The following is a 23009-nucleotide window of genomic DNA, read 5'->3' on the forward strand; positions in this document are numbered from 1 at the left end:
TGTGAACTTTGCCTGCTATCCTAACAAATCCAGTGACTCCATCTACCGATACAGCATTTTCAAGAGCAATGTAAATAAACAGATAAGAACATTATGGAAGAGTACTCACTGCATCTTAAGACTAGTTACTTTTAGAGATACAGACCACAGGTTTTTTTAAGACTGTTGTAAAGATTTGCAATAGCTACCAATTTTTGATAATTTAAAACATTTAACCTGTAAAGCCCCAAATCCACAGAGAGTTCTTGATGCTTGGTCTGTTTTTTTCAAGACAGTTCTCTAGTGGATGCAAAAATATTCCAGGACCATTCCTTTTCCTCTGCTCCCTGCCACCTCACAAGATGGAGGATTTCTGAGCAAAGTCTCCTAACTTCAGGGAAAACAGATCCCCACTCTGTCAGACACCCATGGCACTCATCACAGCAGCCCAACTCACAGTTCATCTTAGAAATCTTATGAAACTATGAAGAATATTCTGTATCTGATTTCAGCGGGGAAATAGCTGGACTGCAAAAAAATGCACAGGACAAGTGATAAATGACATAACTCAAATAGTGCACGTTTATTCTGAATGGTATTTCTAAAGAGTTTGAGAAAAACAAAAAACATGCTCCTGATGTACAACAAGGGCAATGATATAGATTAAAAATGGACCATGTCATTGTAAAGAATTTGCTCCCCCTGCAACTTAACTTGTAACATAGAGAATGCATCTGTAAACTGCATACAGCATACCTTTGTCTTAACTCAAGAGACCAGGGGTGGTCTTAGCCAAATTAATCAGGAAGCAGTTGCAGATTCAAAAGAAACATCCAAGTCAGCAAACACTTTACAAAACACAGACTTTGTGCATAGCAGCTGACTCTGGATTACAACATGGGGGAGAATAAGACAATTTAGGGGCTCAAAATTTTTACTAGACACAGGGCACCATCAAGATTTAACAAAACATCACATAAGTTTGTTTCAATTGTAACAATATGTCATATTTAGTTGGCAGGTTTAACCATTAGCTGCACCATGTAAACTCAGCCAGTTTCTGTATACACAAAATAAATTCTCTCCCTTCCCCCCTCCCAAAAAATGAGGGATCTGTCTCCTGGATGATTCTTTTTCCCCTGTATCATGGTTTCCCTCTAGTAGGAGTCTCTTTGTAGATATTATCTTCATACTTCAACCGATGTATGACAAAACCAGTCGCACAGATTCAGCAATAACTTGTATATACACAATTTAAAGCTGTCAGTCGCATACATTTTTCTTGCTAGATCTTCATCCAGAACAGGCAGTGCTGGCAGTTTGGATTTTTTTTCCACCGAAGCTCCCAACTTTTACACAACGTAGTTGTTCACAAACTGTTATTGTCAAGCTAAAAGGAGGTCCTGCTGCAGCAACAGCCAAAGTCACCGAAGTTCTCTGCAGTAAGCCCACACTTCACTCAATCTTCATATCTCTGTGTAACAGCACTAAGATACAGGATTCTCCTCCCACACTCAACATGGCTGATATGCTAATAAAATGCAACGGTTTGTCATCCAGAACTACTAACCTTCAGTCGCCCTTATCCATGTACAGGGAACAGCTTCCTACAAGATTCAGATTAAACCTTGCATTTGAGATTCAACAACCGTTTTCCAGGATTAATAGCCTGGGAAAAGGTGTCTTAAATTTGTGGTTACTCTCTCTTCCACTTCCTACAAAACATTTTATCAGAAATTACAATGAGGCAGGTTTGCTGTGGAATACCAGCTTTAAGAACTGTTTTCAAGGGATACATTCATAGAATGATGGCAGCCCAAAGCAAGAGAGACGGGAACAAAGGTTAATCCAAGTAAGTTCAGACATCAGACTCATACTTTTAAACCTGAAGGAAAACTGTCTGTAAAATACACCAATTTGTGGAAGCCTACGACAACAGTAAATCCTAAGAGTTTGTATCCCCACACCCATCTACCCAACCCAAACACTTATCACTTAGTTCTAGAAGAATGAAGAGCACTTTGCTTGGCACCAGAGGCAGCTATGGTCTGAATTACAGCTGTGCTGCACAAACATCCTCAAACACAATACTGTCTCTCTCTCCCTCCACATACTTCTCTCGGTTTGGTCTACAGATGGCCAGGGAAACTATGTTGGCATATGACAAGCTAATTGTGCTTCAATACAGCCCTTTCTAGAAAGATGCTGGAAGTGCCAACATAACCAGCGTAAGCAGGTCCTGGCAGTACTAAAAATAAGCTTTTGTCAAAACTAGGCTGCCTCTGGCCAAGGAAACCGTTTGCATCTTTCTAACCAGAGTCTGCCTCCAAGTGTTGCGAACACAGGTGCTCAGGCCATGCAGAGAGGCTTGTGTTGTTGGGAGACCTGCCCATCTCCAAGACTCAGTGCAAACCCAGCAAACGAAGCAGCTGTTTTTCAGCGTAGGTCTGTCAAGGTGCACTCTGACAAACGCCACACACCTCTGGGAAAGGCAGAGCCATTCTGGAGCAGGTTGTGTATTCACCCCTCAGGTATCAAAGACCACGTAATGTGCAGTGAGGGGTGCCATCCCTTGCCTCACCACAACTCCCATCTTGAGAAACCCCTGGTTCCTAAGTCACCCTCAAATGACTGAACAGCATCTACTAACCAGATGTACGCTGCAATGCACATGACCAGTTGGAGGCTTTCAAAGCAGATGCATTCAAGATGTGGACTTAAATTTTAAAAAACAGAGAGGAAAGGAATGCAGTTCAATACCTACTTGGGGGATGGGGCAGGTCGGTGTTGTCTCAGCTCAGTGCACTTTCCCAGGTGCTTGGAGAAGAGTCCAAGCTCAAATTGGTATTTGTATTGGCATACATAAAATCGCTGGCAACAGTGCATAGAAAGGAGCACTGATATTCACGCAAACAAAGCATGAAAGGAAGCAAAGCAGAGCTTAATAGACTTTACTGTAGCTTTGAGGTTACAGTACTAGGAAGCCAGTCAGCCTGTTTTCCAAACCCATAAAATGCTCTTAATATACGCCGCTTTCTCTGGTGCTCCGTGAACACCCTCTCGTGAGAGAACTGCATTATTACCACTGAACAGGGAAAGGGGAAAATAGTCTTCAAAAGGAACAAGCTGTGCAGTTCTTCACCACCTCGTCCTGAAGGAGCACATAAACACAGCATGTCAAGCCATTCCAAAGCAAATCCAGGAGACCCCTGCAAAGCTACGTGATTAGGGTCAGATTTGTGTTTACCTTCTCAGCCTTGCTGCCTGGTTTCCTCAACCCCTGCCTCATCTCAGATGTGTCACCACAGATTTAATAGCTGTAACAACTTTATCTGGAGACGAGTGCGTGCCTTGTGTTATCAAAGTTGCTAAGGTGGTCACAGTCACTTTTCTCATCCCAACAACACAGATAAAACCAACCCTCAATGAGTCCTACAGCATTTCACCCATTTTTAAAGCAAGGGTCTTGCTTTAAGATTCGTATTTTTAAAAGGTTACTCTTGCCAACATCAGATCTAGCTCTTACTCTGGCAGAAGTCTGCTGTGAGTTAGGTAAATGCAAATAAGAAAAAACAAAGACCACTCTAAACCCTCCTCTCAGTCAGTTAAGAAATGTAGCACCAGCTTGGGTGAGGAGTATTTTAAAAAAGCATTCAAAAATATCAGCCCAGGCAGAGTGAAAAGGTATGGTAAAGTAACCCACCCTTCACAGCAAAAGACAGAGGAAAAAGCCATACTCAAAAATAATGAGAAGAACTAAACATACTTTTTGAGGCAGGGGGAATTAAAAGGAAGAATGAGAAGTACTGAAGTAACATTCAAAGGCTGGAGGGGGGAGTAAAGTACCCTGTAGGTTATAAAAAACACACTAATGTAGGAGTCAAAGGACAAGATATTGCTTTTCCTTTTTTCCCCCCATTGGATTTACATTCTGCTTACTGAAAGAGATAATTCTGAAGGAAACTTGTCATCAGGATCACCTGCTCAAGCCCTCCACATCTCAAAGTTTAGAGATCTGCATACTTTTTCCCACCCCAACAAAACACGAAACAGAAAAATAAAACCATCTCCAAAAGAAAACAAAAAACCAAAAAGGAGAGCTCAGGAAAAAAAAATAGCACAAACCAAACAGCCCCAAACATGATTGGACAACCCTTGGAAGAAGCATTACATTTTGTTGAAGAGAGGTCAAGAAAAAAACCAAAAAAATTAAGAGGATGAAAGGGTGGAGTAAAAAAAAAATAAAAGAAAAAAAATCAAGAGGCCTCTCTTTCCTTATTTGGCGACAAGCAAGTGCAAGAAAGTGTTCGTTGGGGTTTTGTTCAGTTGTCGGTCTTTTGCACATCTGCGTTCTGGCCAAGACAAGGGGCTTTGAGGTTTTTCTGCAACACATGAGCGTCTGCTGGCTCTATCCTCTTGTAGTAGTTTTTCTTCGTCTCAATGATCTCGAAGCCAAACTTTCTGTAGAAGTCAATTGCGGACTCATTGCTGATCTGGACATGCCTGGGACAAAGGAAGACAGAGACACAGGTATCAGAGCTTTCTGTAGTACAGTATTCTGCCTCCACACTCACAACAGCCAAAGGTAAGATAAGGAGATAACTAGGGTAGAGAGAGGAACAAAGTTCAGGACTGGAAATTTTCATCTTCCCAAATCAATCCTGAACTAACACACAGCTCCTGGATGGCCTGTAGCAATCATTCTGATAAGTGGCATATGTTTCCCCTCAGTAAAACCCTTTTAAAGAGCACAAATAGCAGAGGAGAGACTTGGGAGCATTGCTAGCTCAGTAATGTCAGTTTTTCTTACTCTGTAAGTGACAGACATTTTGGGGAAATACAGAACAAAATTTCACTGCAGAGTCAATTTTAACTACCTTCTCAGATGACCAAAACAGTTGTCTGAATGATGATCCCTACACACTGAAACAAAAAAGTGGCAATGGTGTTTGATAAGATTTTAAACTCCTTACTCACTAACCACCCCTCTCTCCTCACAAAAATCTACTGCAACACAAAGCAGCCCTATGGACCTACAAAGTCCTTTCCCCTTTTATCTGCCTCCTCTAGAGTTTTACAGATCTTGCTAGCGTATTCCAAGAGTTTTAAGGCTTTCAAAACAAAGAGCCATCAGTTCTTCATCCTAAGCAATCAGGACATTTATTTGTACAAGATCGATTAAAAAAAGCCTAAAACCAAAAAAAAATCCCAAAAACAACCTAACAAAAACAGAAAAAAAAAGTTTGTCTCAGCAAAAGGTATTCATTAAACACTCCCAAAATTCAGTGGACACTGCACAAGCTCATGAATCATTTTGTCATGACAGGATGCTGCATAACCACAGAACCAAAGCAACTCTGGAAGCAACAGCAGAACAAAACAAAAGATCTTAAGTGTTAAGCCTGATAAGCACTAACTAGCTGGAAGGGAACTTCATAATAATGTCATGCCTATCAATAGGCACTCATTTCAAACTGGGTGCTAAGCTGTATAATATATTCAGATGCAAAGCTCGCAGATATAGTAATAAAATCAGCAGGCCACTGGAAGGACTTTGTTATGCCCAACGTCAGAGGCTATTTATTGTCATCCCAGAATCCTACCCTAGGAAGTGGAAAGAAGAATTTGGTTTTTACATTAATACCAGCAACAGTTCCTTCACTGTGTGCACAGTAACATGCAAAAACAAAAAGGAAAGCCTGTGACAGCCAGCAGGCATCTTAGAGGGAGTTTATTATCACTTCTTCTGAGGCAGGAGAGGAGGAATACAAGCCAAAAGCAGCTTAACTTGGACTTCTCTTTAAAATGCCTGTTCCTCTTACAGACATGGCACAACGCTACAGCACAAGAGGATTTGGAAGACTTTGCACCTCTTCAGCACAGGCGGACTAAAAGCTTGAGGAGAAAGTCACTCCGTTTATAGTGAATATCAGTGTATGAAACACTCTTGAATATCAGTGTTTGAAACACTCTTCACTAAGCACCTTCAACACTTCTGGCAAGAGTTCAGGGTACAGTTCTGTGGCAGCCTAAGTCTATCCAAGCTGTACCTGCTGTGGGACCATCCCTACCAGTGCCCCGTGCTTGTATTGGTATAAGCAGGGCAGTGATGGGACAAGGAAGAAGCTGGGTAAGAGAAGCGATCTGTCCAAAAACTACATCGGCTCACTTGGTTATCACACAGACACTGATGCTCAGAAAGAAGAAGGGTGCAACTAGCAGCAAAGGGGAAGCAAAGCTTTGGCTCTTTAAAGTAGCCCTGTCCTCTACCCCAGTGCTTGTTCCCATGTCTGCATCATGCCAAGTGCTAATGCAGACATGCAGCTTTTTGGCTTTTTTTTAGAGCCCAACAAACCAACACAGTCCCCTCAAAAAAAAACCAAAACAAAACAAAACACCCAAAACCAACACCCAGAAACAAAACTGCAAAGAGCTTCCCCAGTTGGGTCAGGTCATTGACCTAGTTTACCGTGTTGCTGCACAAACAACTGACCTGGCAGAGCGCAAGAATGGGAATAAGCAGTTGGGCCCTGCCACTGAATGTGAATCCAAGAGTGTTTGCAAGCACCTCTGATCTGATCTGTTCTAATGTACATAGTACTGTCATAAGTCAGATGGCAAATGCATCAAAACTGTATGCAAGACTTGAAGTATTTTCCATTCTGAGGATGACAATGTATGGTTAAAAAAATTAAAATCCTTTCCCAAATATTTTTAACTAATACACTGTAACTATGGTTTAGACCTTCAAATTCATCAAATTTGGACAAGCTTTTTGTTTTCTCAGCACCACACAAACAGCTCAGAATATGACCCCCAGCTTTCTTGCTACTACTTACAAGATGTCCCACAGCCCCACTGAAATACATACTAAAGATGCTCTTGCGTTGCTCTCCCGTTGCTCCCAGATATGCCTCTAGCATCTCTACAAAAATGCATGAGTAACTCATTTACTTACAGATAGATGTTGTCAAAAGTGCCATCTTTTTCACAGATGTTTAAGACATGATTCAACATTTTCGTCCCTGCCAAAAGATAGAGATACTTAAGAAAACTACAAGTGTACAATCAAGGCTGTACTTAGGCAAGGGCTTCTTGTTAACTGTAGGTAGGCTAAAATGACAGAGCTTGTAAGAACTAGGAAAGGCAAATAAAGCATGGGGTATTTCACCAGCTTTCTGGCTGCTCACAAAATTTAATTTATTGTTTCTTTGAAGGAAAAAAAAAACCAACAGCCCAGAAGCATACATGTAAAGCAGTTAACTACTAGCTTCAAGATCTCAAACTCACCTCAAAATACAGTAAAAACAATGCATAATGCAGTGAGAGCATTGTTAACTTTTTCTAATAAAGACTTAGTAAAATTAAAATAAAGTTATTTTTTTCTTTCCAGTTTGGCAAAGCAAACAATTTACTGTAAGGTTTCGATTATTCTGGCTGATGGATTTGCAACATGGAAAGAACTAACTGCAGTATAGACAGAAAGTGGGTACTACCCTTGAGCAGCAATACAAATAGGACAATACAAATAGGAAAAAACCCTACATTTATAAGAGTGAAGGGATAACCCAATGCAGGAATGTTCTACTTATATGTAACTTCCATACTGGCTGTGTACCTCTAACATATTACTTCATATCTCTGTGCATCAATTTTCATATCTACAGAGGCAGAGTATTTACATCAGTTTGACAATGTGCTTAAGGTTAAAATAATCTGAAATCCTGAATTAGTTCTATAAAACGTCCATTTTGGAAAGGCAAGAAAAAAGAGCACATCATAAATCATACCCTTTCCCCAAAGTCCCTTCCAAAGAAATCAGTGTTCTGAAAGTGTATTGTCTTGGTTAAAACTCTGAAAGAACATTTGGCAATCTCCTTTCTCTGATGACTCAGATACAAAAGACGAGCCTCCTTACCTATTCCTAGCCTTCGGTAGGGTGCCAGGCATCCGAGTGTCATGATGTACAGTCTCTTCTGGTTCTGGGAGTGATCCACCCTACAGCACACTGCTCCCACTGCAATATCATTGAAATAGGCTGCCAGGGAGGGAAACAAAGTGTTATCTGTCACAAGTCTCAAACTGTACATACAGGTCCTTCATTTACGCCCTGTGTCTTCCCTCATCTCGCATTAATTCTCCCACCTAGATAAAATTATCATACGTTGTGGCTTAGCACTTTGAGTGAAGTTACCAGTGCTGTTCTGACACAGCGGTTAGCTTCTCAAACCAAAGAGCAATGAAACCAGAAGGTAAGCTGGCAGCACACAGTATTTCTGCTGTTACAGAAAACATGTCTATTCCCAGCAAAATGGAGTCTGTCTGGAAGACAATCCCTCTGAGGTCAAGAATGTGGCTTTTTTGAGGTTCCCAAACAGTTATTTTTCATTATGTAAAAACAAAATAAAAGGGTCTGCTCTTCAAAACCATTACAGATAGCAATAACGAGCACTTCTGCCACCATAGCCCACAATTACTGGCAAGAACATTTGTACCTAATTTGGCTAGTTCGCCAACCTCCAGTACATCCTTGTAGAACTTGTCGTTGTAGCTGACAGGAAAAATGACCTGGTTTAGCCTCTTCAGTTGCTTAATGTTGTGTGGTGTCACATCTCCCAGCTCGATCCGGCTACTGGAACAAATCAAAACATGCTTAACATCTTAACACACCACAACATTTCTAAGGATACTAAAAGTGAATTATTTTATTTATGCTTAAGAGAATTGTCTCACCAAATGATCAGTTCAATACATATTCAAACTGCAACATTCAACCCATCCAATTCAGTCTTCTGTTGGTGGCAGATTTAACTCTCAAACTCAATTTCAGACAGTACTACACAAGTTTCTCAGGCCACACTTAACACTGATGTACCATGGTATATGTGTGGTTTTAGTGAGCTAGAGACAGGAGAACATAAATCTCTTACAGAAGAATTAAATTTAACCCATTAATTTCCTCACTGACCATCAAGAGCATAGAAGGGAAAAAAAACCACATCAAAACAAAACAAAGGTGGGAGGGACAGGAGGCTAGAACACAGACCAGGAAAACCAAGTCCTTATCAACGCTTCAAAGACAGCTTTAATTTTACCACCAATCAATATAAAGCTCTGCTACCTTTTCCTCACATAGGGTTGGAATAAAACTACGGCCTGTGGGTTCCCAAGTGTATTTGTGTCTGGGAGAAAGTTTTGCTGGAGTAGAGCATCTCAATAATCTCACACTAGTAGTGAAGAACTAGTAGCCTCTTTTGAGTCTGCATCAGAGTAGAAACCAAAGGGAGTAAGTCTCAACTGCCCAGTTGGATCATATTTGCTGAAGAGCAGAAGGTCAGTAAGAGAAGAACCTCACATTCGCACTCAGTCCCTTGAAAGCACAGGCCTCGTGCCCAAAAGTTTTAATAGTATATTAACCTTGGTGATATTTTTTTTGTCTTGGTAGATCCAAGCTTCAGTAGATCTGTAACACCAGCATGAAATTGTATGATGAACTGATGGTGAAGTTGTTCTACAGCAAGTCTCTCTTTATACTTGAGCAAAATATCTCTGACATAGACTATTATCAGGTAATGTGTTTTCTAATATTGTTTTAAAATCAATTAGTTACTAATGAAGAAAGAAAATAGGCATTAGAAGACAGTCACTGTGGAATATTTCTGATGTCAGTGAAACAGGACAAAGTTATATTCTTGAGGCAGACAGAACAAGATGGCTGAGAAAGATACCATGGCCAGAAGATGGACCTTCACTAAGAATGATTCACACTGGGAATAAATAGGGGCAGAAGTGGAATCTAAGGCTGCTCATAGCTGCTGAGCCAAGACATCATCTCCAAAGGTGGCATCAGGCCAGAGAAACAAGTTTCAGTAGTAGATGGCTAAAAAGCACTGTTGACAGATCTCCTAGAGCCTTCAGGCTCTCCCTCCCAGTCTCTCACCATTTACCACATTCATTGCTGCCTGCTGCCTCCTGCCATCTCTCTCTGCCTGCCTCCTCTGCTCTGTCACTGTTTCCTCATTGCTCAAGAGTTGCACCAGAGCCAAATTATCCTTGAGGATAATCTGAAAAAAGTTTGAGGACACTGCAGGAAGTGTAAATCTATATGCTAAATATGTTTGTTTAAATAGTATGTACTCAAACCGTAAACTACTTTAACCTGTATCACTAGCTGATTAAATCAGCACCACATCTATTACATATAAAAACATTTAATAAGTAAACTAAATGAGAATATGGAAAGTAAGACCCACATCATGAGAGTTCATCACTTAACCAAGGACAGCATGGCAGGCAAAAGTGCCACCAGGGCCTCGAGTAAAAACCAGGGCAAAACTGGTACTGCTGCCAAAAGCAGCAGTCTTGCTGTCCTCAAGCCACTCATTTCCATCCTCTTGCTGGCATAAACATTTGTGCACCAATGTGGTGAACCAACCCAAATTAAAACTAACCCAGACAAAAGAAGAAACGTTTAGTTTTAACCCACATCAGTCCCCTGACTGGGTTCACCACACAAGTCTTTTGCCAGCATAAAGAGAAGAAAAGAATTGCCAAAGGCAGAACTGGTTGGTTCTTGAAAAGAAGTGCCAGCCTACCCTAGTTTAAACTGGAAGAACTGTGCAAGAGGAGTGCAGGGATTACTCAGCATCTAGATGATTTTGTGCTACATCTTATCATTTATAGAATAACATGAACTTTGAACCTAAGGACTTAAAAGTACCCTAGCCAACAAACGACACAAGCACTTTCTTTTCATTGGAGTAATGCCAATACCTTTGGTGGTGTTTTGCTTCATTTGTTTGGGGTTTTTATAGCTATTTGCAAGTAGATTTTCTTCTTCAAAAGCTACTTCTCAGCCAAATCAGTAACCTAAGTTTACTCTATCAGTTAAGGTCTGATTAGGCCAGTCCCATGCATTCCAGCTCAGTACAGTCTGTACTAGAAACACCCATCCTCTGCCACCGCAAAGAAATAAAAATTAATTTGTGAGCTCAAACAACCATATGAGACAACATAATGATGCAAAAAGAGCCTGAAGTCCCCAGAGGGACAAATCCTTCCTTAACAGATTACTTTATTCTATTATTCGAATAATACTCATAAGAAGATACACACTTATTACTGACATGCTACATCTCAAATAACACTACACGGATCATCTAACAGTCAGCTGTACTCATCTGAGGTGTCAAAGCTTCTGGACAAAGTCAACCACCCCATTGCAAGCAAATGTTTTTAATATGGAAGAATGAGAGACTCTGGGCATATTGTGTCAGGCCTCTTATTACTACAGAGCTCTACAAATCCATACCCTTTTCTAGGTGGAATACAAGCCCTCTAAAGCCAATTAAACATCCTCCATTGCAAGCCTGTTCCCAAGCTACTATTATTTTCACAGTCAGGCTTTCTAGATTTCCATCCTAAATACGCTTACGTCTACTCATATGCTGTTGGTAGGTACCAACACAGCCTATCCCACAGATCTTTTCAGAGAGCTACCATGACCTCTTTGTACCTTCCTTCTTCTAACAGAAGACAAGCTCCTGGCCTCCTCTAACAGTGGCTCTTAATTCCTACTATTGCCATACTAGTTCTTCTTTCCATTCCTTCAGATTAATTTTTAAACATGCCTAACTAAAACTGCTTACAGCATCCCAAATACTTATTATTGCCTTGTACAATGTCAGTAAGCACTTCCCATCTCCACTAGAAGCATTTTCCTGACATATCCTAGGACTACATTTGCATTTCTCAGAACTGCAACATATTGTGACTCAGTTACCACGGGGAGAAAAAAACCACGCTGTCACTGCACTAGTGAAGGGAACCTGTTTCTGGTGTGTAAGGCTGCTGTTTGTTAAACGTGCACAGCAACGCTGCCCAGCCATGTAACAGCAGAACTAAAGAGTGATCCATAAAATCCAAAGGGAAGTGGGAAACGCGGCAGTTGCCGAAACCTCGTGCACGCCCAGAACAGCAGCATTAACACTCCTGCTCTGGCATGCTGGTGCCCCAACATACTTCATGCACTTGCTAGAAAAAAATCTCACATGTTTTCTAGGGCCAAACTCAACCCAATTAATAGTCCTGCAGCTGCATTCCTGTATCTGCAGCCTACTAAAAGGCTGTGATTTGAACACTAATTTTCCTATAATTACATTTATACTGGTGGAAGTAATACAAGCTAAATGAGACATGAGTGTTTGCTTATGTTAAGCATGCCTTTTGCCTCTCAACGTATAATGAGGCAGAACTGCTATACAGAATGCTTTGAGAGGAAGCCAATTTCTAGAGTTACAGTTGAGGAGGAAACACAAATTCAGTCCCAGAAAATAGCAAGTGTTGATCAGCAGTTTAGAATGAACATCAGGGTAGAAAAAAGGGGGAATTCCAAGCTTCCTAATGCTATAAGAATCTCAGTCTCATTCAACTTTAAATAGTACAAGTTTCAGGGTGATGTGCCTAACTGAAACAGATCTTGGTGTAACTGATAGCTGGGCTCAGGCTTACTGAAGGCATCTGGCATGTTAAATTTAGCAGAGCTGTATCTGCAGCTCACAAAACTTATTGAAGTATCATCAGTCAGGAAAGGGATCATGAGCGAGAATAAGGGTCCTAACAAATTAAAGGACTTCAGAGAAGGTTTGTCACCTGATAAGCGGCCAACTAGCTTTATTGCTTCTATTTTGGCTTCCAAGTCAAAGCAGGAGTCTAGACAGAATAATCCACTCATAAAATAAAATCAAACCAGAGCTATGAAAGCTATAGTCCTGAAAGGTGTACCTTTGCTTAGATTTAACTCCAAAAACAAAAGAGCTTCTCCAGTGTTTTGGGGTGTTTTTTTTGTTGTTGTTTGGTTTTGTTGGGTTTTGTTGTCGTTGTTGTGGCTTTGTTTGTTTGTTTTAAAGAGACTAGCTGTCTTGCTAAGTGCACAAGTTAGTCTAGTTCTTGTGGGCAGACCAGCATGTTTTCAATTAGCTAGAAGATCTGTGGGCTGTAACTCTACTCTGATTCACTTGCCAGAAAACCAGCAGCATAAGCACAGCCTAGCATGCTAAAAATCTTGCCAATTTGCTTTTGAGCCTTCCTGATCTTCTTTAGCCCCACTTACTACTGAAAGCATGTATTTGCATGACATCTGATACCCTGGCTGTATGCTGGATTGTAAAAATGCACAGTGGTGCACAGAAGAAAGCCAAGCTGTTAATTCTGATTCTAAAATCAAAGACTTTGGCTTCACCAAAAGTAAATCCTGTTTGACCAACCTGAAAGCCTTCTATGAGTACATAACCAGCTGGCTAGATGAGGGGAGAGCAGTGGATGTCATCTGCCTTAATTTCAGCAAGGCTTTTGATGCTGTCTCCCATAACATCCTCATCAGAAAGCTCAGGAAGTGTGGCTTGGATGAGTGGATGGTGAGGTGGGTCGAGAGCTGGCTGAATGACAAAACCCAGAGGGTGGTGATCAATGGCACAGAATCGAGTTGGAGGCCTGTGGCCAGTGGAGCTCCACAGGGATCGGTTCTGGGGCCAGTCTTGTTCAACATCTTCATCAACGACCTGGATGAGGGGACAGAGTGTGCCCTCAGCAAGTTCCCCGATGACACCAAACTGGGAGGACTGGCTGATTCCCCAGAAGGCTGTGCTGCCATTCAGCGGGATCTTGACTGGCTTGAGAGTTGGGCAGAGAGGAACCTCATGAGGTTCAACAAGGGCAAGTGCAGAGTCCTGCACGTGCGAAGGAACAACCCCATGCACCAGTACAGGCTATAGTCAAACTGCTGAAGAGCAGCTCTGCAGAGAGACACCTGGGAGTCCTGATTGATAATAAACTAACCTTGAGCCAACAATGTGCCCTTGTGGCCAAGAAGGCCAATGGCATTCTGGGATGCATCAAGAAAAGTGTGGCCAGCAGGGACGTTCTGCTCCCCCTCTACTCTGCCCTGGTGAGGCCTCATGTGGAATACTGTGTCCAGTTCTGGGCTCCTCAGCTCCAGAGGGACAGAGAACTTCTGGAGAGAGTCCAGTCCAGAGCCACCAAGATGATCAGGGGACTGGAACATCTTTCATATGAGGAAAGGCTGCGGGAACTGGGGCTGTTTAATTTGGAGAAGAGATTGAGCGGAGATCTTATTAATATTTATAAATATCTAAAGGGTGGGTGTCAGGAGGTTGGGACATCCCTTTTTTCTATAGTAGCTAGCAAAGGACAAGGGGTAATGGGATGAAGCTGGAACACAAAAAGTTCCACTTAAATATAAGAAAAAACTATTTCACTATTCAGGTGAGGGAGCCCTGGCACAGGCTGCCCAGAGGGGTTGTGGAGTCTCCTTCCCTGGAGGTCTTCAAGACCCACCTGGACATGTTGCTATGTGACCTGATCTAGGTGGACCTGCTTCTGCAGGGGGGTAGGACTAGATGATCTCTAAAGGTCCCTTCCAACCCCTACCATTCTGTGATTCTGTGACTTCACTTATGACTTGCGATTCGAATGTATCTCTGTGAGCAGGCTTTGCTGATATGCCTGACCTCCATGACAAACTTCAGACCTTCTTGCCTCTTCTTGATAAAAAAAACAAAAAAATATACAGTATGTTACAGTCAAGGTCTCTTCCGTATATTCAGATAATTCTCTCTGCTTCAACCTAGAACACCTGACCACTGTACAAAAGACTGGCCCATCAAGTTATCCTGTAATAGCCTCACAGTTTCCTTAGATCAAACCTGTTACTTGAGTTGTACTGGACCTCAAATCTAGGCTCAGCTCTGATTTCAAAATGAGATACAATCCTAAGGTAGTGGTGCAATAATGAAATATTTCAGCTGTTTGCAAGTGAGAGAGGGAGACAGTGAGGTCATCTCAACAAGTGTCAAATAAAAATAGTGTTTCTCAGTAAAATGAAAAGCTATTTCAGTCTGCAGGAAACACTCAGTCCAGCTGACAGGAACTTCAAACTTTAAAATATCAGAAATAAATCCAGTTGGTCTAGAAATAGAAAAGCAGCCATACATATATCACTTAGTCACACATAACACTTTGCTTCTTCAGAGCATGTGAGTAGGTAGAGGCTTTGCCTATCCCAGGTGCAAAGTCAAGCGAAAGAGGAAACAACTTGCCTATGACTATACAACAGAAAGAGCTGCCAGAAATCTTTGCTTTCCATTGCTGGTCTAGCCACTCTTCCTCACTTGTCAAGTAAGCCCACAAGAGTATTCAGATTTTAAACCACAACTGCAAAGCAGAAGTACTTCACTAGTTTAAAACAATGTAGCTCAAAATTAGTTTTTGTCCATTACCGATACCCTGAAACATCTTACAAATTACCGGCCCTTATCAGTGTCCTCAGTTATATAACAATTATAACCCTTATCTGCCTCCCAGGAGATTGTGAACTCTCACTAATGAGCGCTCATGAAGTTTCTGACGATCCCCAAGAAAGAACAGAGGCTTACTTTCCAATTCAACACAGTGATGCTGGGTTCACAAAGTGCTTTATTTACATATATTTATTTAGCTCAAGGGCACTCCTACTTATATTATGTCAATTCTATAGTTTGAAATCTATCAGGAGAAAGATGTTTCTTTACTTCACACAAACTATTTCTATAGGTCACTGAAACACCTTTCTTTGCAAATGTCATGCCCATTGGATGAGTAAACAGAAAGTGAAAGGCCATTATAAGTCTCCTGCCTGTATTTCAGATTTCATTCCCAGGGTTGGTGGTTTCTTTCAGGTGTTCAAATCATACATTATACAAACAACATGCTGTGAAAAATTAATAGACCATGCTATCAGTTTTATGCACCTACCTTCAAATCTTTCTAAGGCAACAGTCATTTCAAGCATCTAACTTATGAAGCACAAAAAGCTATTTTTCCCTCTCTCCCCAATTTTCAATGAGTTTAGCAAATTTTTTTGTTTGAGAACAAAAGGTAAAAATCAAACAAATATCTTTTAATTGCAATTTTCAAGCCAATTTGTGACCTTTACTGACACGAAATTCCAAGTACCACGTAGAAAAAAAACTTCCGTAAGCCTTCAGTTGGCAACCCGAGTCTCACTCCATACTCAGAAGATAAATACAATGATCAGATGGCAGAAATGGCATTTCTTTTCAGGGATCAAGATTCTTGTCTGCTAAGGGCCAAAAGTCACATAGAGATTGGAAAAGAATGAGGAGAGGGACAAGGAAGGTCAAATGAGCTCAGGAAGTGTTTCACACATCAAGATCTTACCATGCAGCATAGTATTTTGAATCCATTTTATAAAAATTTTGCTCTGCCCCCAGGAAAATTCAAATATGTTGATCTCAGTCACCTAGTAACAGTGTTGTGGAAATGTTTTTGGCTCTGTTTTCTATACAGCTTCATTTCATTCCCTTCCCATAAGGAATTAATTCAATATGCTTTGACACAAATACAGTTTCCCCGTTTCAATGCCATGCTTCTCTGCTCTCAGGTCTTTAAGTCCAAGAGTCTCCAAATAAGCAACTCTCCTATGCACAGATTGCTTCTCTCTTCCCCCACCCCAACTTGTCAACCTCAAACCTCCCTCCTGACAAACTTTTGCTGCTCTAAAGCTCCCGCATGGGTCACTTCTTCCTCTTTTTCAGCCCGGAACAGAAAGTAATCCTGGCATTGCCTGCCTCCTTTAAGAGAAGAAGGGATGCAAAGAGGTACTCAGTTCTCTCAACAATTTCCAAACAAATATAGAGATCTGACATTTCCCATCCTCTCCTCTTTCTGCTAAAAATATCTAGTACCTTCTCAGGTTATTTGTCTGAACACTTCTAATGCTTGCCAAATGGGCAGGTTCTTCAGTCATTTCCACTCTGATAATTCTGGCTCAACCATCACCCATTATTCCCCATTTTAAAAGAGATTTAATGTGGCAAAGGAAGATGGATCATTTCTCTTGTCTTCAAAAGATGGAAGCAGAGTCTGCAGCATTTAGTGATTAACTAAAGATACTCCATTTTTAAATGCAGAATCAATGTCCCAACCTAGCAAGCCAATCTCTACATTAAGGAGACATATGTATGTGTAAAAAAACCTAAATGGTCAAACAGCAGTCAAAACCCAAGCTTAGGTTCTCAAAAAAAAAAGCTACAATCTGTACACTACCTTATGGTCCTCTCAGTCCTTCCTATTTTGTGGAATGTCTTAATCACAGAATAGAAGGGGTTAGAAGATACTTCTAGAGATCATTCAGTCCAACCCCCCTGCTAAAGCAGGTTCCCCTCCATCAGGACACGCAGAAATGTGTCCAGGTGGGTTTTCAAAACCTCCAGAGAAGGAGATTCCACAACCTCCCTGGGCTGCCTTTGCCAGGGCTTCCTCATAGGAAAGAAGTTTCTCCTCATGCTGAAGTGGAACTTCCTGTGTTCCAGCTTGTCAACATTACCCCTTGTCTTGTCACCAGGTGCTACAGAAAAAAGGCTTGCCCCATCCTCTGAACACCCGCCCTTTTAAGTATTTATAAGTGTTGATAAGGTCCTCTCTCAGTCTTCTCTTCTCTGGGCTAAACAGCCCCAGGTCTCGCAGATTCTCCTCTGAAGAAAGAGATTCCAGTCCTGTAATCATTTTGGTAGCCTTCTACTGCATTCTCTCCAGAAATCCCCTGTCCCTCTTGAGCTGAGGAGCCCAGAACTGGGCACAGTACTCCAGATGACGCCTCATCAGGGCAGAGTAGAGAGGGAGGAGAACCTCCCTTGACCTGCTGGCCACACTCTTCTTGATGCACCTCAGAATGCCATTGGCCTTTTTGTCCACGAGGTTACATTGCTGGCTCATGCTTAGTTTGCCATCAATAAATCTGGTTATGGAATTAAACTTAAAGTCGTAACAGTTACAATTCAGGTTAAAGTACCTATAATAAAATGTACTGAGTTTTTAGAAACTAATTTAGAAGATATTTGTAGGCATGCATATAGGTAAAGTCCACCTTTATCATCCATTACATTAAATTCAGAAAGTATAGCTCGCACGGTGACATTCCTAGATTCAGAAAAATCCTAAACCCAAACAGTGATTTTCAAGCTCAATTACCCTTTTTGTCCCGCCTCTGGTGTACATGACAATTCATCAGTTTTCTCATAAACTTGGAACTTCCTCCCGTACATGTTAAGCTTAGCACTCTGCCTTGTGAAGAGAGACAGATCAACTGCACCAACTCTGTAATACTAACTTAGAAAAGAAGATAAGAGAAAAAAACCCTTCCCGTTCTCGTGAGAAACACGCAAAGCTTCAGGACCTTGAAGGGTTTATTTCATGAATCTGGGCAAAACAAGCAGAGATATCAGAGCTCATATGTAACCACTCACTGTAGTTTTAAAACATTATTGTTATGTTTCCTTTATACTCAATATTCCCCAGCAGTGACATCTCTTCTACAAGAGCACCTAGAGCAGCACTAGCCTGCAAAGCCTCCAGGTCATGAGGTTTCTCTGTGGCAGCTGCTACCTGTCATGTAACATCTAGTCTGATGGGTTCTTCCACAGTGAGTGAAGACCCTTAGAAACTACAGAGCCCAAGACTTCACTGTAAACACAGAAAAGTTTAGAGGCAGTCTCCTAGAAGTTCCTTACACAAAAGCAGCGCATGTTACTGGCTAAGACAGCAGCGTGACATACAACACTCTACTCCCTGTTTCAATCAGTTTTGCATCATGTGGCTCAGTGTGGTTAGTGTGACAGTCACACAGGTGTTACCCATCAAAACTGGCAGGGTTTGGTCAATGTGACAAAGTAATACATATGAGCACAGGCACCGGGCCCTACTTGTAATATGTGCTTCGTGCTCTAGGTATGACACATGCTCTAGATACCTGATACTCCTGGTCACATAGCAGATAAAAGCCTAAGATGGAGCATGTCTGTTCTGTATTACACTCCTTTTGTAATGTGGCTTTTAGTAAGGGCAATTAGGAAAAGGCTGGATGACTTCTTCTCACGGGTTTCATCTGAGCTGAAATGGGTCAGAAAAGCACCCTACTGTGCTTTATCAAAAGCCTAGAGTCCTGGTTTCTGTGATCACTGAGCTGTGTTCAGTGCTTTAGTTTAAACTGTGAAAGCAATTCTGATAACTTTTCCTTATCTCTTCCTTCTCAGTGTCTCTCCGCCAGGTGGTGACTTCTCTGATCCTGTCACATCTGCTACACTGGGCATCGTTCAGGTACGTCCCATGACATTGCAGCTCTTCTGTTGGCTTTGTTAAGACTTGAAATGATTGTGCTCCAGTGGCAGGGGTGAGAGAGGTTTGACCAGCAAATGGTTTGCTTAAAACCAGTAGCATAACAACCATAATGAAAATAAAAAAACCATCAAGCAACAAGTGAATCAGCACTGCAAAAGCAGCAACATGTAGGGAGTATTATTTACATCTGCTCTACAAAAATGGGTCAAATTACAATAGACACTAGAACTTGAGTCCCTCCCACTTGTATTTTTTCTCATTCAAATCCAGTTCCAAAATAGATTTCTAAATTCCAGAACTAATGACAACAACATTTAGGAATACAATAAATGAAAAGAATACATGAATCTCTAGAGAATTATGGAGTTTGCTAACAGAACAGCGAATTACCTCAGTCTTTCAACTTACTTTTAAGAAAAAAAAAAAGGGAAACACAAGGAGTCTCTAAACTATTATAATCATTCAGAAGATGATGATAGTATGAACATAAAATGAAGTATCACCAGAAGGAGGTGGGAGGTAATAGCAATTATCAGTTCAGAAGCTGGTGTTTAACTCATCAAATAAGAGAAAACTCACAAAATTCTAAACAGTTGAGAATCAAAAAAGAAAAGAAAAGAAAAGAAAATCTTTCACTTTCTCTGAAACTAGAGGTCCCCTGTAAAAGAAGTCACCTGATCTCAAACACTCTGATGATAGAGACACTATAACCCCCTATGCATTATTAACACACTGTTATCTGCTGTTTTGTATTCAGAGCGCTAAGGAAGAGGGCTGCAAACACACCGACTACACAATCTCTTTTAGATCTGAAACTTACTAGCTTCTTTGCCAAAGTAGAGTGTTCATAATTACAGCTGATGTTATGGGTCTCAGTGCTCCCAAAATTGTATCTGCAGGTTGTGGTGTGGGTTACTATGCAACACATACAATCCCAGAAAAAAAGTACTCTGATGAAGTCAGTTTGTTCAAGAGAACTGATCCACAGTTTTGGATTCAATACTAAAGACCGGTCAGATCCCTTTAAACATCACTAATATCAGTTTATGTATGTTGGGAGATGAAGCTCTAAATCTATTTCTGGACCTCTCTTCTGACACTACTTGTTTTTCAGCATGTTCCCCTATCTTTGTAGCTTGTCAATCTGATTTTGTTCCAAAGTACCCCTGTATAACTTAATATATTCCTTCTGAAATCTTCATCCAGTCCTTTGATTCTCTCATACTTAAATTGGTTTACTTTTCAACTTGAGTTCTATCGGCCTGTTTGCTTCAATCTGAATTTTTAGACACCACCTGGATTCAATATGAAGATTTTATACTGCACGAGAACTCGCTGCATGGTGCTAACAGTACTTTGACAAGACAGACACATGCTGCTCTTCAAAGAGATGAAGCAGTACCAGGAAAGCAGAAATACACAAGTACAGAACCCAAAGCAATCGGTTCTGAAGCTGAATTAGTGGTAAAGCTGCCTGCCAGTGAAAGTAAAGTAACAGAAATGAAGTTTGGTGCTCTGGAAGGAGAAGTGAGGGTACGTGGGTTTCTTCTCACTTTTTAATTTTTTTTTTTTAATTAAAAAACATTACAGAAAGAAGTTAAAAGCTCCTCAGAATGAGAACTGCTGAGAGGCAAGCAAATCCAGGGCCCAACCTTTCAGGGAGTCCTACTGCACAGTGGACAGCTCACGCAGGTCACAGGAGACCTCCACGGCTCAGGCCTGGGGTGCTTCCCACCTCACACATCCAGGCTGTGGTAATGCTGCCACTCAACTTAGGCCAAAGGGAAGCTAAACTCAAGAATATGGGAGACTGGTGAAGGCAGGAGAAAAAGAAACCCAGCTGTGTCAAAAGCACTGCTGAACGTTGATCATGTCAAGTGTCACTTCATTTTGGCTGGCTGGTGCTGCTGCCCTATTCACAAGCTCTGTCATCCTCATTACAAGGTGACTAAGAGGTGGAGTGCCCTGTTTCGTGTAGGGTGGAGCAGGCAAATAAAGGATTATCCGATATCCCAAACATTTAATGTCAGCTAAGGAATCAGTTTATTTTCAATTGTCACTGAAATTCTTCTACAGGTACCCGCCAGCCCCTCACTATGTTTGAAGCTGCATCCATGCTGCAAGAAATAGTCAAGTATCTGTAATCAAGCAGTCTTGTTGTGTGACCTCACTACAATTGCTAATAAGCTAAGCCCCTTACTATTTCTTAGCAAAAGCTTAAGTGCTTCAGCTCCCATTCACCCTGCCTAAGCTGCCAAACTATAATAATAATACCCTGCATTGCATAACGCCAGTTTCAAGGGGACTGGTTTGGTTTAACACTCCTTTTGAGAAACAACCACTGAAAACTTCCTTTACGTATGTGAAGAAACTGACTTATGGACTGGAAGGATCATGTTTTGTAGAGCACAGATTACTCTGGAATTGATAAACGTTAGGTGATTTAACCAACAGTGAAAAAACTGTCCCAAAGTGACCTGGACAAGGTCAGGCAGGTCACGTCTGACACCAGAGCAGGACTGTGAGTCTAAAGGCCTCCAGTCTCGCGTTCGAATACTGCACCCCACTGCCCCCACCACGCAGGAAATCAAATGTTTCACGAAACCACACCTGAAATCTCTACGTTTTCAAGACCCATAGAGAAGCAAAGCCAGACCCAAAGCAGCATGCTACAGACATGAGACACAAAACACAGCTCGTTTTCACCCACCCACGTCGTATAGCCTCCACGAGCATAAACCCTTAAAGATTTAAACCAACAAAAGTACTAAGAGGATGTCACAAACAATAGCGCTGCAAATCCACTCGTGGGAGGACGGCGGCTTTTTCATAGCGCTTCTTCCCTATCAAAGTCCGAACCACCAGCCACCGTCCCCTCTCTGGCCGACTGCGTTTTCCGTTCGTTTTGCAGGTCGCTAGAGAACCGCCTCCCGCCCCGAAATTCCTCGGGAGCACGAAGAGCCGCCGCGTCCCACCGACTCAGCAGAGCAGGGCTGAGCACGCAGAGCTGTCGCTTCGGCAACAGAATCAATTTCAGGGTGAGGAGAGTTTCTTCGGAGAGATCTTGCTCTGCTGAAAGGGCAACCGGGAGCACCGAAGAAGCCGCCGGCTTTTCTCCCCCGAAAGGGGCTCCCTCGACACCAGCCCCCGGCAGCGCAGACTGCGGCCCCTCTCCCAGAGGGCGGGAAAGGCGCACCGACAGGCCCCTCAATGCCGAGACGGCGGCAGCACCACTCGGCACCCAGCGCGTCCCGCCAAGCCACGGCGCCGCCCGCCCCCCCGCCTGCTCATCCCGCGCTCAGCCCGTCGTGCCTGGGCCGCGTCGCCCGAGCCCGCCCCGCCCCGCTCCCCGCGCGAGCCCGAGGCGGGCCCCATCGCCCTGACAGGGCCGGGCCGGGCCGAGCCGAGTCGAGTCCCGCCGGGTCGCTTCGGGCCCGCACTCACCCCTTCATGGTGCGTCCGCGACTTGACCAGCGTCAGCGCTGGCTACGTGCAAGGACCGGCGGTACGGCTCCGGACTCCCCGTCCTCGGCCCGGGCAGCGCGGGCGGCTCAGCCTTCTTACTCCCGCGCCCGCTCCACATGGGCCTCCGTCCGTCCGTCCGTCCGCCTGCCGCGCCGCGCCGCGCCGCCCCGCCCCCGTGACCCCTCACCTCACGCCGCGCGCGCCCCCGCGCGCCGCCTCGCCGGCATGACCCCTCACCCTCCCGCCTTTCCCTCCCCCGCCACGCACGCGCCGCGCCGCGCCTCGAGGAGGGAGCAGGAGAGGGGGCGGAGCGGCGCCACCGCCCGCGTGACTCTGCGGCGAGGCAAGAGGGGAGGCGGTGCGCCTCGTCA

General features: G+C 42.8%; 1 protein-coding gene across 2 annotated transcripts; it reads right to left on the bottom strand.

The window, feature by feature from the left end:
- Positions 1 to 534: 534 nt before the first annotated feature.
- Positions 535 to 22817, bottom strand: NAA50 (N-alpha-acetyltransferase 50, NatE catalytic subunit). Of its 2 annotated transcripts, none has more exons than XM_062005594.1 (5): positions 22618 to 22817; positions 8475 to 8608; positions 7898 to 8017; positions 6938 to 7004; positions 535 to 4482 (listed from the first exon to the last, which is right to left on the bottom strand). In XM_062005594.1, the coding sequence occupies exons 1-5, from the start codon at positions 22623 to 22625 to the stop codon at positions 4302 to 4304; spliced, it is 510 nt and encodes a 169-aa protein (XP_061861578.1). In that variant the 5' UTR covers positions 22626 to 22817; the 3' UTR covers positions 535 to 4301. The 2 variants fall into 2 exon arrangements, with proteins under 2 accessions (XP_061861578.1, XP_061861568.1); XM_062005584.1 differs by having other exon boundaries at positions 8475 to 8611.
- Between the last annotated feature and the right edge of the window lie 192 nt (positions 22818 to 23009).

The sequence above is a fragment of the Colius striatus genome, chromosome 1, assembly GCF_028858725.1.
Source record: "Colius striatus isolate bColStr4 chromosome 1, bColStr4.1.hap1, whole genome shotgun sequence".
In the NCBI taxonomy this organism is placed as follows: domain Eukaryota; kingdom Metazoa; phylum Chordata; class Aves; order Coliiformes; family Coliidae; genus Colius; species Colius striatus.

Excerpts from the sequence above, each read along its gene's own strand:
- NAA50 (XM_062005584.1), bottom strand. Across the intron at positions 7,005-7,897 it reads CTACCGAAGGCTAGGAATAG|GGACGAAAATGTTGAATCAT; the intron begins GTAAGGAGGCTC and ends ATCTTTTGGCAG. Across the intron at positions 4,483-6,937 it reads ACTTTTGACAACATCTATCT|GCATGTCCAGATCAGCAATG; the intron begins GTAAGTAAATGA and ends CCTTTGTCCCAG.